Source organism: Sander lucioperca, chromosome 16 (genome assembly GCF_008315115.2).
Source record: "Sander lucioperca isolate FBNREF2018 chromosome 16, SLUC_FBN_1.2, whole genome shotgun sequence".
NCBI classification, from domain to species: domain Eukaryota; kingdom Metazoa; phylum Chordata; class Actinopteri; order Perciformes; family Percidae; genus Sander; species Sander lucioperca.
In genome coordinates, this window is record NC_050188.1 from 9,982,701 (window position 1) to 9,999,585 (window position 16,885).

The window sequence follows — 16,885 nt, forward strand, 5'->3', positions numbered from 1 at the left end:
TATTATGTATTCATCATTCTCTATTTCAGAGCTGTTCATACTGTTCATATTGTAATATAATACTTATATAATAACATCATACTTATTTATTCCAACATTCTTTGCCCTATGCTCCATAATTAAAATAATAATAATAATTTATCACAAAAATAATTTACTCCTGCACACTTTGCACTCTTCACTGGGGAGCGTGTCTATGTTCCCCGGGTCCCATGTTCCCTGGGTCCTATGTTCCCCTCTTTGTATGAGACCGGGGAACATAGGACCCTTTTTCAAAAAAAGGGTCCTATGTTCCCTGGTCTGTTACTTTTTCCACCATTACTACCAAATTCCATGGCTAACCCTAACCCTAACCCTAGCCCTAACCCTACCGTAAAGATTGATAGATTGTGGGGAACATAGGACCCTTTTCCAGAAAAAGGGTCCTATGCTCCCCGGTATGTATTGCTACAGGGGAACATAGGACCTTTTTTCTAAAAAAGGAGCGGGGAACATAGGACCCGGGGAACATAGGACTCGGGGAACAGGGATGACCCCCTTCATTACACTACTGCCTCAACCTGTCTATATTGTTTCTGTTTATAGTGTGTATATATTGTTTGTTTTTGTTGTTTGTTTTGTATGAGTAAGCACATTGTGAGCAATGTATAATCCAAAGCAAAATTCCTTGTATATGTCCTCATACCTGGCAAATAAAGCTGATTCTTTTTTTTTTTTATTCACAATTTAACACACAAAAACTAAACACTAAACATACAAGACATACTCCAAAACACAACCACACACAAAATAAATAAATAAAGACTATCCATTTAACTGATAGATAGCCTGTAAATCTGAATCTGAATCAGCTTTATTGGCCAAGTAGGTTATGTGTACAGATACGAGGAATTAAATTTTTTTTTTTTAAGTTGCTCTCTGTTTATACACAGTTCCGAGAACAATTTACAATAAGATAGAAATACTAGGACAACAAAGCTGAACAAAGAGAGGGCAAAATAAACATTTAACTATATATGGCCCATAAAAAGTAGTCAAATTCCTTGTATGTGTACACATATGCAGATACTCATGTATAATAATTGTAAAAAGTTTTTCAAAAAGTACAAAAACCACATGCACAGACATATTTTAACAATAAAATAACTTTATAGATTACAACAATACATACAAAAAATAAAATGTTCTTTATTCTTTTTAAAAAAAAAAATACCAAATTTGTGGGCATACAAACACATTTTGTATAATTTGTCAGTGGTATGAATGTTTCATACCTTTTATTAAGCAATTCTGACCATGACAACTCTTGAAAAATAAAGAGCATTTTCTTTATATTGCATATCAGAACAAAAAAAGTGCCGATTACTGTATCAACCCTAAAGAAAGTGCTTTGTGTGCATTATCTTGTTTTAATCAATAGGGGGCAGTGTGTGTGGGTTCAGGAAAAGGATTTTCTCTCAATACTGTTTTTTCATCACTTGGGGTCTTTTAACATTTTATACTTTTATTTACAAAGTACCTGTACAGCTTAAAAATACTGTACTTCTGGCCAACAATACATACACAAACATAATATAATAACCCTTCTTTTTGAGGGGTTTATCTGCATGCATTAGGTCTGCTTTCCTAAAAATGCTGCCTCAGAAACTCCTGAAGTGATGTACAGTATATCTCTTTGGGGACACACAGCAGTTCTCCATGGAGTCTGATGAATGCATTTACTTGCAGTGGCCCCTTCAGCACTTTGTTCAGTTTTTCAACATGGCCACTGTCATATTCCACATCATTTTTTCTTAGATGGCCACTCCTCGCCCTTGATGTTACTGAGGTTTTGGATAGAGACTGTTGGATCCACTCTGATCGATGTGTTGGATCTGAACTCTGGCCTGGATGCTGCCAGTGGCATCATCTCGTGATTTTCAGTGAACATCCTCTTTGCCTGCTTCATCTTAATAATGACTTTCTGAATGCGTTTGCAGATGAGGTAAACCATCTCACAGATGCACATTAAGATGCAGAAAGCAGAGGAGACGACCATAAAGATGGTGAAGATCTTCTTCTCAGTGGGACGTGATGTGTAGCAGTCCACCATGTTGGGGCACGGCTCCAGGGAGCACTTGGACAGACGTGGCATGTCGTAGCCTTCATAAATGTAGTACAGGATGTAGAGGAAGCCAGCATCAAGGCCAGCCTTGAAAATCAGACTTGCCTATGAGAAGATAAACGAGGATTAAACGGGGAGACACATTTTTCAGGAAGTTAAAATAAATGAGGCAAAAGTCCATTTGCCTGTCCATCCATCAAACAATATCTAGGAGATGTTTAAGTCACTACTGGTCTTAGGTTGGTAAAAACTGGAGGAAAACAATTCATCCTAATGCTAATGCACAATCTATAATTAAACGATGAACATTTTCAACCATTGCAAGGTCATAACTCGGAGGGATGGTGAAACTTGTTCCACCAAAAAGCTGTAAAGAAATGAATTGTTCTTGTGATCAGGGAAAACAACTTTTATGTAATTACACAAATGTCTTCTCCTGCCTTTTGTACATAGCCACTTATCCATGACAATTATTGTTGACATTTCTAACAATAACTAACTTTAGTTGTGTCATGGCTGAAATTGTCTGTTTTTTTGCTTGTGACATCTACAGCAAGGCCAGATAGGCCCAGGCCTAGACTTCTGGGGGCTCTAAGAAGGATTTGGTTTAGGGCCCCCCCTCATTGTTTCAATTGGCACTAAACCAAATTGTGTATTGTAAATATTAGTTTAAGCACACATAATGTATAAATAAGTAGAGTTGAGCCGGATACTCGGCTGAAACCAGTATCCGGTACGGATAAAGCACTTTTGCCGAGTACGAGTATTATACGAGTAATACGAGTCAATATCTGTGCTTGGATTGAATAAAAATCCTCATTGGGTAGCTGACTGTGTCTGCGTTCTGTGATAGGCTAGTCGTCACAGCGCCCCTCCCCTACACACATACAGATTTATTGTGTTGCTCACTCACACAGAACACTGAGAAGAGAACAGCTCTCTCTCTCTCTGTCTCTCCCTCAGTCACTCAGGTTCGCGGGTCTTTTCCGTTAACGTTTGAGGGTTTCTTCAGCTTCAGGTTTGTTTTTTACTTCGGTTTGTAGTACTTTCTTATTAACCAGTAGAGTTCTGGTAAACGTGGGGTTTGTTCAGACGTGGTGCTTGGTAGAATGCGACTCGCGTTGCGTCTCTGCCTGTCGGAGATTTTTTTTCTTTTTTAAACCGTCAGCTGGCTCTAAACAGATCTGAAAAACAGCGTCGGACTATTTGATGCGTAGAACACAGTCCCCCCCGCCCCCCTCTCTCTCTCTTTCTCTCTTTCTCTCTTTCTTTGTCTCTCTCTTACTCACTCACACACACTCACATACACACACACACACACACACACACACACACATACCTGGTGTGGAAATAAAAAAAAAAAAAAAAAATCACACTGATCATAAAAAACTTAAAAGTTAAAAAAAGAAAGTTATGTTGAGTATGAAAACTCTTTTTCATTACATTTTACTTCATAATTGCAACCGCATGTGTTGTATTCATTGTTGCAAAACTTGTTCTGTATATAGTTTGTTTGTTATCGTGATCAAAACCATTGATCTGAAGCTCAATGCTGATGCTGTCATGTAAATAGTTTTCTAATCAGCAATAAATATAACAATTTCTGATCAACCCATTCAATTGCATGCTTAAAATAACATACCGGTTAAAGCCCCGCCCATTTCAAGACAACCCGACCCAATTAAATCCCGCCCACTTCCGGGTTAGGCCCCGCCCAGTCCGAGTACAGATACAAATACAGATAATTCATATGGTTAACAGATACAGATACAGATAATGCTGTACTCGCTCATCCCTATAAATAAGCATGTTAACTCTCCGTGTCTGAAATGAAGACATATTCAGCAACTGCACGGCCTATTTCTCGCTTAAAATGTTTTCAGAAACACGTTTCGGTGAACTATTTTAATACAATATGAGATCGTATTCTGAACAAGCCAGGCAGTCTTTGAATTTCCGGATAAACCAGACCCACGTGACGCGTTCGTCCAATCAGCTGCTGGTTTTCATTTTTGGGCGACAATACAGATTAGTGCCGCCTGCTGTTATGGAGACATATTACGGCCCATTGCTTTGGTGTGTTCCGAGGCACTTTTTTGACCAACTCGGGGAGACTGATCAGTTCAACTGCCTTTTCTGCCAAGGGTCGGCCGTCTGGTCGGTGTGTCTGGGCCTTAAAATAATAATATTTATAATAATATTTTGCAAAGTCTGTGCTTGTACTGTCTGATGAACTGCTATTGCTGGAAAGTGCGAGTTGCATTTGGTGTACGCTCATACGAACTGATATGAACATGTGCGACCCAGTTTTTGTTCCGACCAGCAGTTTGTAAACACCGTTGCCGATTGGGGTTTATCTAAATGTAACAAATAGTTTTAGCCATTTCACTCTCATTTTTGTCAGGCACAAAATCACAGAACAGCCCTGGAAGTGTCTGGCAAACAAGACACACACAAACCCACAGACTATAGAGATGCACTGCAAGCCAGCACAACTTTAGCATTTCTGTTATTTGCCAACATCAAATAAGGAGAGCAGATAACACAAATGTACCTGATTGCTGTTCCTGCAATTCACTCTCATGGTATTTTTTTCTCTCATTTTCATTTCACCGGATAGTTCTGCTTCATCCTCTCATCGAAGTTTTAAACATTGACACATGAGGGGGAGGCGGGGCCCTTCTGTAATTGGTGCTAGGCTACTTGCGTAGTGAGCGTATGGGCTGGCTGGCTCTTATATAAGTTCTCTTGAGGGAGATTTTAACGGCTTTTGGGGGCTCTCTGGTGTAGCCACGGGGCTCTAAGCAGCAACTTAGTTTACTTATGCTATGGGCTGGCTCTGAGGCCAGAAATAAACATTGATATCCTCTGTTCTTACCAGGTATGTCCACCACAGCCCCCCACGTTTCTTCCCAGGGTTGGCGTACAGATGGGCGCCCTTGTGTGTGGTGGTGTACTCCAAGTCCTTCTTCTCGCGATAATGGACGTGCCCTACCACCATCAACGACGGACAGGTGACGAAGATGAGCTGCAGGGCCCACAGGCGGACGTGGGAGATGGGGAAGATGTAGTTGTAGCACACGTTAGTGCAGCCTGGCTGGGCCGTGTTGCAGATAAAGTCCTTGATTTCGTCGCCCCACACTGGCTGGGCCGCGACCACGAACACTAACACCCGGAAGATAAAGACCATGGAGAGCCAGATCCGGCCAAACGCGGTGGAATACTTGTTGACCCCACCGAGGAGTCCCTCAAATGAAACCCAGTTCATCACTGCTGCCTTAGAGGTGGAGGAGAGGATGGAGGAGGCTGAGGGACATGGAAGAGCTCCTCAGGAGACTAAGTGGGATAAAGTTCTTAATGATCTGAACCTGAGCAATAAAAGAAAGACAAAGTAGATTAGAAAAAGGATATTGGTTTAGGCATTTAAAAGTGAAAAATTCTGTTTACATTTAGTAGATAAAGAGCACTACATTCTTTTTTCATATATTTCATTTTGTTTTATAAAGCAAGCATTGCAGCAAGGTTTAAGTGGATACTCCAGTGATTTAATAATGCACCTTCCTAAAGTAGTAGGACTTGAGCGAGACAAATTTAAAGAAGGGTCAAAATCGAGTAACAGCTAAGAGATCCTGACTTTTAGTCCCTAAAATTGGATCTTTTAAACTCCATACTGCCAGTTTATAATGCAGACTTTCTGTTATGAATCAGAATGCCAACAAGTCCAAGCCAACATGAGCCTGATGACATCACTATGACATCATCAAAGATACTTTCTCAGATTGGGCAAGGCTCCTCCAGAGCCCCAGAAGATATTATATAACTGTTTTCACAGACTCAATAGTACATGCACGTTAACTGAACGTGATGTGGTAAATAGGTGGAGTTTGCCTTTAATGATTTACATATTTACAGTTGACTCATCGAAAATACAATTACTAACACATGGGCATCAGGGGTTGATTTCAAATTAGATAAAATCAAAAATACAAAAACATTTCAAAACAAACTTGAATAGTTACATTTTATTATTTTTATAGCCTATACATGTATATGTATTTTTTCAATGATTATTTATTGAGAAAAATAAGATATAAACATGTAACATATACGGTTAAATACATTCATAAGGTCAGTTAAACTCTTAATTTTTATTTATTTAAATAAGTTATACTATATGATAGCAGAACTACAAAAACCTAATCCGTCATTCTTCAGGCCTATGAAGCTGAAGAAACAATCACAAATAAAAAAAAGTGTTGTGAGACAACAAAGCAACCAGACATTGTTTTCACAAACGTATTCCTGAGTCATTACACATCAATGCATGAGTCATCATCAGAGCGTCTCTGTGCTGAAAAGACAAACTCATACTCTCAACTCTAATAGTCGGCTATTTGAACAGCGTGGCTGATCAGGCCGCCACAGCCATCTCTGTAATCCCAAGTGCCTAATGCAGCCTTGGTTCTTCAAAGGACTGTTAAGGGATAGCATTTCATTTGTGAATGTTAATCATGCCTTGATCATACTATGGGACCCGAGCTCTCAGAGAGAAAGGGGAATTTAAATGTATATGATATTTAAATATCACCATGTGGATTTAATGGTCGGATCGTGCGCAGACTTTAAAGATGGAGCTGTTATGGCTCGTCTGCATAGTGAGCCGGCTCTGTGTTTCTTTCTGCGTGGGTGTGCTTTCAGGTTCCTGTGGCTGCATGTTTGTCCTCTTCCCATGTTTCCTTGCAGCGTGTAAACAAAGTTCTTTTTGCATGTAGGTGTGTGCGTGCATTACATAATGTACAGAAAAGTGCTTCTCTTATACATTTACATCTCATTCTGATGAATGCTCCCAGCCTGGCAGGGAACAAGTTGGATAACAGCCTCGCTAGTGTCCACTGTTCCATTTCAGTCCTGTCTCTTCTGATCCAGAGTGTTTGAAATCAGAAACACTTTGCTTCTGCATTTGGGCATCACTGTAGATATATTGAGCTGTCAAATCAGTTGCTATTTCTCTCTCATCCAGTATTCCTGACTATTAAATTACACGGCATGAAAAAGACTTGACTCAATGAATGCCTTCAGCATCACATAGGCTACTGAAAGCCAGACGCTTTCAATCACTGCTGATGTTACCTACACTTTACCTCTCCTGCTAAGTGGTGAATACAACCAGAGGTATTAATCATTCATTGCTTTTGCACAAACATATAGAACATGTGATTTATCAGTGTGATTTCTCTCCCAGTTTCATAGAAAACGCACACTCACACACACACAAACTTTGAGGTGACATTCAGGCCGAATAGAAAATAAAAATAAAAACTCAGAGTCAACAGTATATCTTCTCTTGGGGAGATGGCAAAGCTGGACCACAATTTGTTTTCCTATTTGCTCTAGACTGCAATGTTGGCTTCCGTGCCGACAGCAGCCGGCCTCGCCTATCTCTTTGCCGTGTGTTTGTCTTTCTCTTTGTTGTGACAGACAAGACATATGATTTCTTAACTGAGAAACCTCAGGTTTTCGTGACGTATATTCCTACTCAGTGCAATGCAAATACAGCTCTTGTGGCTTTATCAAGAGTTGTGATTCTCATAAAGGTCCTATGACATGCTGCTTTTTGGATGCTTTTATATAGGCCTTAGTGGTCCTCTAATACTGTATCTGAAGTCTCTTTCCCGAAATTCAGCCTTGGTGCAGAATTACAGCCACTAGAGCCAGTCCCACAATGAGCTTTCCTTAGTATGTGCCATTTCTGTCTGTAGCTTTAAATGCTATTGAGGAGGAGAGAGGGGGAGCAAGGTGGAGGGTGGGGGTGTGGCCTCCAACTGAGTTTGAAGACGTAGATGTGACGTGAGCAACCTGTCTGAAAGTTGTAAGTCTTCTGATAGCTGTGCCAAGAGAAATCTCAATCATTCTCAATCTTGCAGAGACGGAGAGCGTAGGTATATGTAAGGAGATAACACAGGCACAGGCTAATTATTGCTAACTAAAATGCTAGTTAACATTAGTAATTAAACTTAAACAGAGAATGTAAGTCGAAACTGCCTGCGAGCTTCTCCTGTACTGTACGACACAATTGTTAGCCTATTTTTACAAAAACGTCTGCTACAGAGCCATAACGTGAGGTACAAGGTAATGGAGCCTTTTATACATTGTCATGTTTCTTTAGAAATAAACAATGGACAAATAGAGTCTTTAAACGCTTCAGATGTAAATTCGCTGTCAAAGTGGCGCCGAAATGAATGGCAGTCAATGGAATGCTAACGGGAGGTGATGGCTTGTTAGCATCAAAATGGCACCATAGGAGGTATGCGTTCCGAGGAGAAGATTACCCCCTTGGCCATGATGTCTCTCTCTCTCTCTCATGGGTGGGCCAAATTCTCTGGGCGGGCAAAGCAGAGAAAGGGGAGGTAACCTCCTCCTTATGACCTCATAAGGAGCAGATTCCAGATCGGCCCATCTGAGCTTTCATTTTCTCAAAGGCAGAGCAGGATACCCAGGGCTCGGTTTACACTTCTCGCCATTTCTAGCCACTGGGGGACCATAGGCAGGCTGGGGGAACTCAAATTAATGTTAAAAAACCTCAAAGTGAAATTTTTATGCCATGGGACCTATAAGGGAAATCAACAACCACAGACATTCTTAGCATCACACAGACAGGTGCCATATATTACTATCTAACAAACTAACTAACTTATACTATAGCCAGGGATAATAAAAAAATACGCCTTAACACTTATTTAAATTCTGTTGATCCTCAGTGCAGATCTCCATTATGTCTACAGCTTCATCTGGCTCCCTGTGTACATAACCACTTTTCTACCCTTTTCCTCTCGTATAGTTGAAAAGGTACAGAATGATTGAATGATGATATTCTTGCTCTTTTAATGTCCCTTTTTCTGACACTATCTTTTTTTCATTTTCAATCCTTTATTCATCTGATAGTGATATCACCAATGAAATGTATCTACATGGAATCTATGTTCTTGATCTAACACTTCTTAAAAATGTAGACAAAGCCCCTTACCTTCGACACAGAGGCGCCCTGTAAAAATAAAAGTTTCCTCCCCTTCGTGTAATAGTGTCCCAGCTGGCCTTGGGTCAATGCTTACTGATTCGCTCTCACCTGGATGTTTTCATGGGGTTGGCTTCGAGGTTTAAACTTGCTGAAAGAGTCAGGAATGAAAGAGATGGGTGGAGCATCGCATACAGATACTTCCAGTACAGACTACTCACACACTGGCAGTTCCAATCCGGCCATGTTTTGCATGACCAGACTTGCCTCTAGGAATTTTTTAGGGAAGACAGAGGTAACATCAGATAAAGGAAAAGAAACAGTGTAACAGACATTTGGAATGGAAGATGATGTGATATTCATAGTTAGACCAAAAGAAAAGGTAAGCAACAGGCAAGTGGCTATACCCAGTCAGGTGACATATGCACAATACTCAGGTCTTTGCAAGTTTCAGGCATTTAACCTTTAGATTCCACTTAGTATCATCTACTTGTATTTCCTGCTCTACTAGTGTGCCTTCTGAGCCTACTCAAAATGAAAGTCTGACAAATATCTAAACAGCAGTTCAGAATAAAAAGTGAATGAAAAACAGGTTGGAGTTACAGTAAGTACTTTAAAAAAAAAAACTTGTAATGGGTCTACTGATGTTAGCAAACACATATCCGTTTGCTCCGTAAGAGGAAGCAAACAAAGGTATACATCTTTTCAACTTTAGAACATCCAACATATGTGGGAACGCAGAATAATGTTACTTATTAGGTATTACGTTAATTGTTAGGTATTTACAATACCACTCTGTGAGAGAGAGAGAGAGAGAGAGAGAGAGAGAGAGAGAGAGAGAGAGTACAAATACAAATACCTCAAGTTCAGTTAGGGTGTGCCAAAGTGATGTAAGACAACCTTGCTTGTAACATCCTTACAAGCCACAAAGCAAGTTTTCTCATTTGGTTACGCTTGTTATATCATACCAGTTGGTCCTTTCAAAAAAAGTCAGAATTCACATAGTGCAGTCTGCACAAGGCTGGGTTCTGCAATCAATATTATACTATATGAAGAAGACAGCAGAAAGACCAGACAGTGAGAAAGATTTGGTGTTTCTACAAAGAATGTTATGCCCTTCATTGGCCTCTAGAGAATGCTGATGCTCCATCGTTTTATTACAGTTTTTTTCTGTCAGATAGAGGGGGGAATAGAGGGAGAGATGAGAAATGTTAAGTAGACAGAGAAGCAGAGGATCTCATCTCCCCTATTAAAACTAAGCAGCCAGATCATCTGTGATAAAGAAAGAGGCAGCATCCAAGAAAAGCTACAGAGTTGGTTGTCAATAGTGATACTGCTGTCTCAAAAAAAGCTATTCCAGATGATTTGATTGTACTGAGCAACAATCAATCAATCCATTTTTATTTATCCCATGAAATCGTACGAGGTGCAATTCCAATGAAATGCAATCCCATCAGTTCCTCAAACGTATGCATGATGCATGATGAAGCAGAATGTGTCTGTCAGATCGGCACATAGAAAAAGAGTCACCAGGTCAGAATTGTAGCCATAGGCCGTAGCTGATAGTCGTCTTCACCTTTTCCTCTGTGTTACCTCTGATGCTTACATTTGAAAACTTTGACCGGCCAGGCTAGCAGAGTCAGCAGGTGACTGGTGAGTAGATTTCCGGATCCTGATGAACGACTCGTAGTCATGAGATGACCACAGAGATTGTCTTGCTAGCTTGAGCTCATCTTCTCCACCATTTCCTTGGTGTTTACTCTGATGTTTACGTTTAAAAAACTGTATTGGCCAGCTGGCTAGCTAGACCAGTCTAGTCCAGTCTTCCAAAAAAAAAAAAAAAAAAAAAAAAAGAACTAAATAAACAGCCACGCTATTGCATTTTATTTTCAAATTCAAAATGGCACCTTACCAGCACTTGCTGCACTTCTCCCAACACACAATAGGAGACCAGTACGCCTCACTAGGTCAGTCTCACAGGCATTCATTCCAGTTCCCTCATACAAAAACAACTATGGCCAGAAATCCTTTTTTTATAGATACACCAAAATTTGGAATGACATTCCCCATCACATTAGAGCACTACCATCCATCACATATTTCAAAAAGGCACACAAACAATTTCTTCTCAACAGTTACACTTGCACACATTGATTGTTCATGTATTGTCCAAGTCTTGTTTGCACTGTCTATATTGTTTGTTTTTCGTTGTCTGTATCTGGCTAGCCCATACTAATGTCCTGTACCTATGTTTTTGTCCTCATGTGCTGTAACTGTATTGTTGTTTTAGCTGTCCGTATCTGTCTAGTCCATGCAGATGTCCTGTACAAATGTTTCTGTCCTTATGTACTGTAAGTTGTGTTTAATGTTTTATGTTTCTGCAGAACAGGAACCTGCTGGAAACCAGTTTTTAAACTGAGTCAGGCCCGTTTATATTGTAACTTAATGTTACTTTTACCTTTCCTGTATAATAAATGAAAGAAAGAAAGAAAAGAAAGAAAGTGGTTCTCAATTTCGATTTGCGACCCCCTTACCCCCCTCGACAACGAGAGAAAGAGAGCTGCAAACCGGTGTAAACCACTGTTTCTACACGCCTCGCCCTTCTGCTTTTGAATGATTGTTGTAAATGCTCTGATTAATACACATAAACAAATGATGTCTTGCTTTAATGACAGTTTAGCTTTAGCAGCTAGCACCCAGCCTTGTCTCCCAGGCTCTGTGGATTTTTGACGTGTATGTGACTTTTTCTCTCCCCCCCGCTCCACCTTCAGACTCCTTTCTGTGTTCCAGGACCTCCTGATTTACAAATGAAGCTCTGACTATAACACATGTAATGTACCAAACTCACACAGTAATGTAAAAACCATTCCCCAGTCTAGAATGTTTTTTTTTGTAATTTTTTTCTCCCCAACCATCTGGCGACCCCCAAAAACTATCTTGCGACCCCCAAGTTGAGAAACACTGTACTAGCCTATTAGAGTTGGCAGGCGGTTGGAAGATTCTGCAAACCAGAACGAGGAACAACGGGATATACTCTCATCTCAATTATCTAAAATGCATGTTTGATTCTTTCATATTTCAACACGTTCAGTACCATTTGCCAATTTACCTTCACATGCCAATATACAATATGAGAGAGACAAGAGCCATTTAACCTCTCCTTGCTCCTCTTATTATGTGGAGAAAACTAGAAGACATGTGGATGATTCCTTTTTGTCCTGAATCAACTCTAAAGTCAGAAAATCAGCTCCCGCACACTGTTAATACTTTAAATGTATTGAATAACTATGTTTGAGTCAAGCAACATTCTTGGAGTCATAACCTATTCTCAAATGCACCTGTCTGAACACAGATGTGCAAAGATCACTTTTCCTAAATTAATTCTTAAAAGAGTTTTGGTGGAGAAGTGCACATTTTGACTGAAAGGGATCCATCCATCCATCCATCTTCGTCCGCTTATCCGGGGTCGGGTCGCAGTGGCAGCAGCTCCAGCAGGGGACCCCAAACTTCCCTTTCCCGAACCACATTAATCAGCTCCGACTGAGGGATCCTGAGGCGTTCTCAGGCCAGGTGGGAGATATAATCCCTCCACCTAGTCCTGGGTCTTCCCCGAGGCCTCCTCCCAGCTGGATGTGCCTAGAACACCTCCCTAGGGAGGCGCTCAGGGGGCATCCTTACCAGATGCCCGAACCACCTTAACTGGCTCCTGAAAGGGATGTGGAAGATATCTGGAATAAACGGAAAAATACACAAATAACTCACTAGTGAGTCTGCAGGGCAGACTTACTGACAATAATTTAAGAGAGGCCTGCCTGAAAATGTGGGTTCACAACTTTTTCAGGAACTGAGGAATGAAAAGCAACTCCTACTGAGGATTAGAGGAATCTATCAATGGTTGTTTTCTTCCTTTAGCAAAAAAACATTTTAGGTGAGGGTGGCAAAAAACCACCTTTCTCCAAACCCCTCCTGAAAGTGCAGACGTTGTAGAAACGGGAACACTGAACCAAATGAGCAAATCACTGGATCAACTCCTCTTTCTCCACACAGCTTGTGGAAAGCACCATTCAGCTGTGTATCTTGAAATAGTGGATTAGACCTCTGCATCCTTCACAATGCCTGCTGGCAGTCCGAGATGCATAGAGGAGTCTTGTTGCTTCTGTATTTTTGTAGGGCAGAATCCCAAAAGATGAAATGGGCTCAGACTGATTGGCTGAGCATACGCATGCATATGCCTGTAATGCTGAAGCTACTAAATGAGTCCCATTAGAAATGTGTGAAATAAAACTGAGGGACAAGTTTATTATCTGCATGGGAAATCAGAGAAAATGAGGGATTCATACTCGGTAACTGAGGCATACTGAGAACTTTTAATTTCAAGACATTCAAGAGAAATATAGAGGAATATAAGAACTTCACCAAGAAGGCTGCAAGCGTCTGTCTCTCACGACAAAAGTAAAAAAGGGGGTATTATTTAAGGTACACTATAAATAAAAATCATTAGAAGCTGACATTCTTTTGACATTGGTCTGTTTATTTGTTTACACATCACTATTAATTTGTCAGTGATACACTGATGTTTCAAAATGCTCTGCAAGGCTTTTCACTTCTCAGGTCTGAACCGTTTTACTTCAAATATCTAAACAATGCTGTATCCATCCATGCTGACACAGTCATCCTGTCTTCTCTTATGCCTTGTCTCTCTGATCATCTACATCAAACCCTCCTCCTCACCCCACTCACCCCGCCACCTTCTTGTTTCTATCCTGGCTGTGTTGTGACAGCACCATGTCTCCACCGCCACTGTGGATGATGTCAGGATGCCCCCTCGGGGAGGTCACCATCTTTTTCTCTGTCTCTTTCTGTCTTTCTCTGTCCATTACACTGACTCCACGGGATGCTGGTCTGTGGAAAGAAAGGTTTGTCAAAAGAAGTACAACACTGTCTGTGAGCTGATTTACTCTGAGAGCCACTGATTGCAGCCAATCAAATAGCTATTAATTATACAGAATGTCTTCCACATAAAATGCACACAATGAGTCAATGCTGTAATAGAAATGTGTATGATTGCTTGACTCCATGGCTTACCACAGGGATAACAATCAAGTATGCTTTTCACTACAAGTTGAACATGTAATTTGCCCGACTGCGTGACAGCACCAACCTCTTAATATTCAGTGATAGGATATCAGTATCTAAGCTATACACTTATCTAAGACAAGCCCCAAGGGGATAAATATAGACAGTTTAGGCAGTGCGGTTGGGAGGAGGGGCCCATAGAAAGAGTGGGTCCTCCAACAATGTGTTGGGCAGAGAATGGGCCCTTGCCATCTGTGTACAAAGAACTCATGTTAAATTAAAAAAAAGGTGCCATATAGGCCTTCATTTTATAATCTCTTTCCTTTACATAGGAGTGTAATCGTGAGGTTATTGTACCAAAAAAACGTGTTCATTTCAGCACCTCAATGAAATAGACAGCTCCTCTGCTCTCAGGCGCTGATACATGGTGCACGTTCAATCTCAAAACGGTGTGCACCGTTTTGCTACGGTTTCCTGGATGAACGACATGTTTCCTTGGAATGGTGTAAAACAGTGTGCAACTGCTTTGAGATGTGTTTTCTCTCGTTTGGTGGCTGTGTCACAGGTGATATTCAGTGAGATTCAGGGTTCCTAAATGCAGGCTAAACCAATATATGTTTGTTATGCAATATCTCATTGTGCAAGGGCTGTGCTACACTTATTGCGGAGAATGCAGCCGACAAGGTTGTTCAATTAAAAACTGCCACTGAAAGGAGGAGTTAATGTTTTGTGTTGCATGAGAGTATGTGTTGAGAGATGCTTATTTTCTGTATTTTTGTGTTTATGTGTGTCTTTGTAAAGTTGCGGAACGGACAGAGTCCAAAACAAATTTCCCTTCGGGGACAATAAAGTATATCTTATCTTATTTGATCTTATACCCAATCAGCAGAGACGTGTCTGTAAACTAAAATAAAAAAGGCAGCGCACACAACAGGGTGTTCAACGAACCCCCGCTTCAGTTTACAAAAACGTGTTGCTATGTTTTGTCGGGGCTGAACGTGGCCCTGGTTTCACGTTTCAGCACTTTGACCCCTCAGAGCACTATCCATGGTTCTAATAGCTTTCTCTTTGACCTCGCTTCTTTCCCAATACAATAGTCTAAGTAACTCATTCGACTGTAAAATCCGACACTGCACTAGGGTCCAACATAATAGCGTGCACTGGGGCCCGTCGTAATCACGCCACTGACTAGCCCCATATGTGACCTCAGCACTCCATACACGCCATGACTCAGTCACGCAGGCCACAAAGGTTATTTTTTCATCTGGCAGCTGTTTGCATCATTTATTTTCCAAGGTATTATATTTTATTTTGACAGCATATTTTCTCAGGCTGAAACAAATGTTATCAAACCCAGTATTTCCACAAACTGTACCCAGCTTTTTAGAAACAGAACTGCAAGCATGGTTGCACTGTTCTCTTCTTTGCTCTACGAGCTGTACAGCTTCCAAACCATAACAGTTATGGTAGAACCAGTAATGTTTTATCTGCATTTTTATTTATCATACTGTACTACTAGGGTTAACTATCTCTACCCTGCAATGCTGACAATGCTTCTCCCTATCAGCTGGAGGGGATGCTGACTTCCAGCCCTGGGACGTATAGCTTAAGCCTTAAGTCTTTTAGCATTATAGGTATGTATGGAACCCACATGTGCATATTTAAGACCCCTTTACAGGCTTCTCGTTTTAAAACCAATCAGCTGGAGACATTCAAAAGTAAGCTGCAGTTTTTTAACTCAACTCACAGTTTTAGTTTTAGTTTTAGTTTTAGCGCTGGTATTGTCTTACACTTGCTAAGTACAAGTACAGTAACACATATTTACATGTGATAGATATGGAGAAAGGTTCCGTGGTGATATGGTAGCACATGCCATTAATTGTCTTTTCTGTTACGGTGAGTAGTTCAGGATTTGTTATTCCAGAGAGCAACCGTTGCTTTTCGTATGTGGGTTGGGCAGTGATTGTGGTGTTTGAGGGAGCAGTGAGCTGCATGTAAAACTACACTACCTTGTTTTGTTGTCTGCTAGAGCAGAGATCTTCAACAGGGGGTCCGAGACCCCTAGGGGGTCCTCGGAGTTACTGCAGGGCGGCCACCAAATTATTGTTAATTGTTTTAAAGTTAAAATTTTAAAAAAAAAAAATCAATTGTCTTAACAAAGATCTTCTTTTTTTGTGATTAAGCAGTGAACAGTTTGTCATGTCAATTGACAGTTGGAGGACTATTCATTGGATGTTGACCTTGTTAATGCAGGTTCTTCAAACTTAAAATGTTTGTGTGATTTATATTCAAGTATATGAAAACTGAAATATATAAAGAACATATAATATTATGTTACCTCTCATATCATAAATAATGCATGATGATATTCAAAAATTATCTTCAATTATCTAGAGTGAAGCCTTCATCCTGTGACTTCTGCATAACAATGCAGCGTAGGATAAAGTGATTGGAATGCATGCACAACAAGTGGTAGATCTTGTGCAGATTGGTTTGCCGCTCCTTCGGGGGTTTCATCGTTTAATCTGTGGACCACTTCTCTGCAAGTAGACCTATTCCAGAAACATCCACTTATTAATCTCATTCTATATCTTGTTCGAAGCCAACTGTTGCCCTGGGTGACAATGCATCTAAATCTTGTAATGATTAGGGTACAGGTGTATCGGTAGTAAAGTTAAAGATCATTTCCATTT

The 16,885-nt window shown here is 40.5% G+C and overlaps 1 protein-coding gene across 2 annotated transcripts; it reads right to left on the reverse strand.

Moving 5' to 3' along the window:
- Nucleotides 1-1,206: 1,206 nt before the first annotated feature.
- cx30.9 (connexin 30.9) lies at nucleotides 1,207-9,319 on the reverse strand. 2 transcript variants are annotated; one of them, XR_004895437.1, is made up of 4 exons: nucleotides 9,129-9,319; nucleotides 4,983-5,472; nucleotides 1,704-2,209; nucleotides 1,207-1,646 (listed from the first exon to the last, which is right to left on the reverse strand). XR_004895437.1 is itself a non-coding variant. In XM_031323300.2 (3 exons), exons 2-3 carry the CDS (start codon nucleotides 5,370-5,372, stop codon nucleotides 1,784-1,786), a joined length of 816 nt encoding a protein of 271 aa, XP_031179160.1. In that variant the 5' UTR covers nucleotides 5,373-5,472; nucleotides 9,129-9,319; the 3' UTR covers nucleotides 1,207-1,783. The 2 variants fall into 2 exon arrangements, 1 of the variants encoding a protein (XP_031179160.1); XM_031323300.2 differs by having other exon boundaries at nucleotides 1,207-2,209.
- Nucleotides 9,320-16,885: the final 7,566 nt, after the last annotated feature.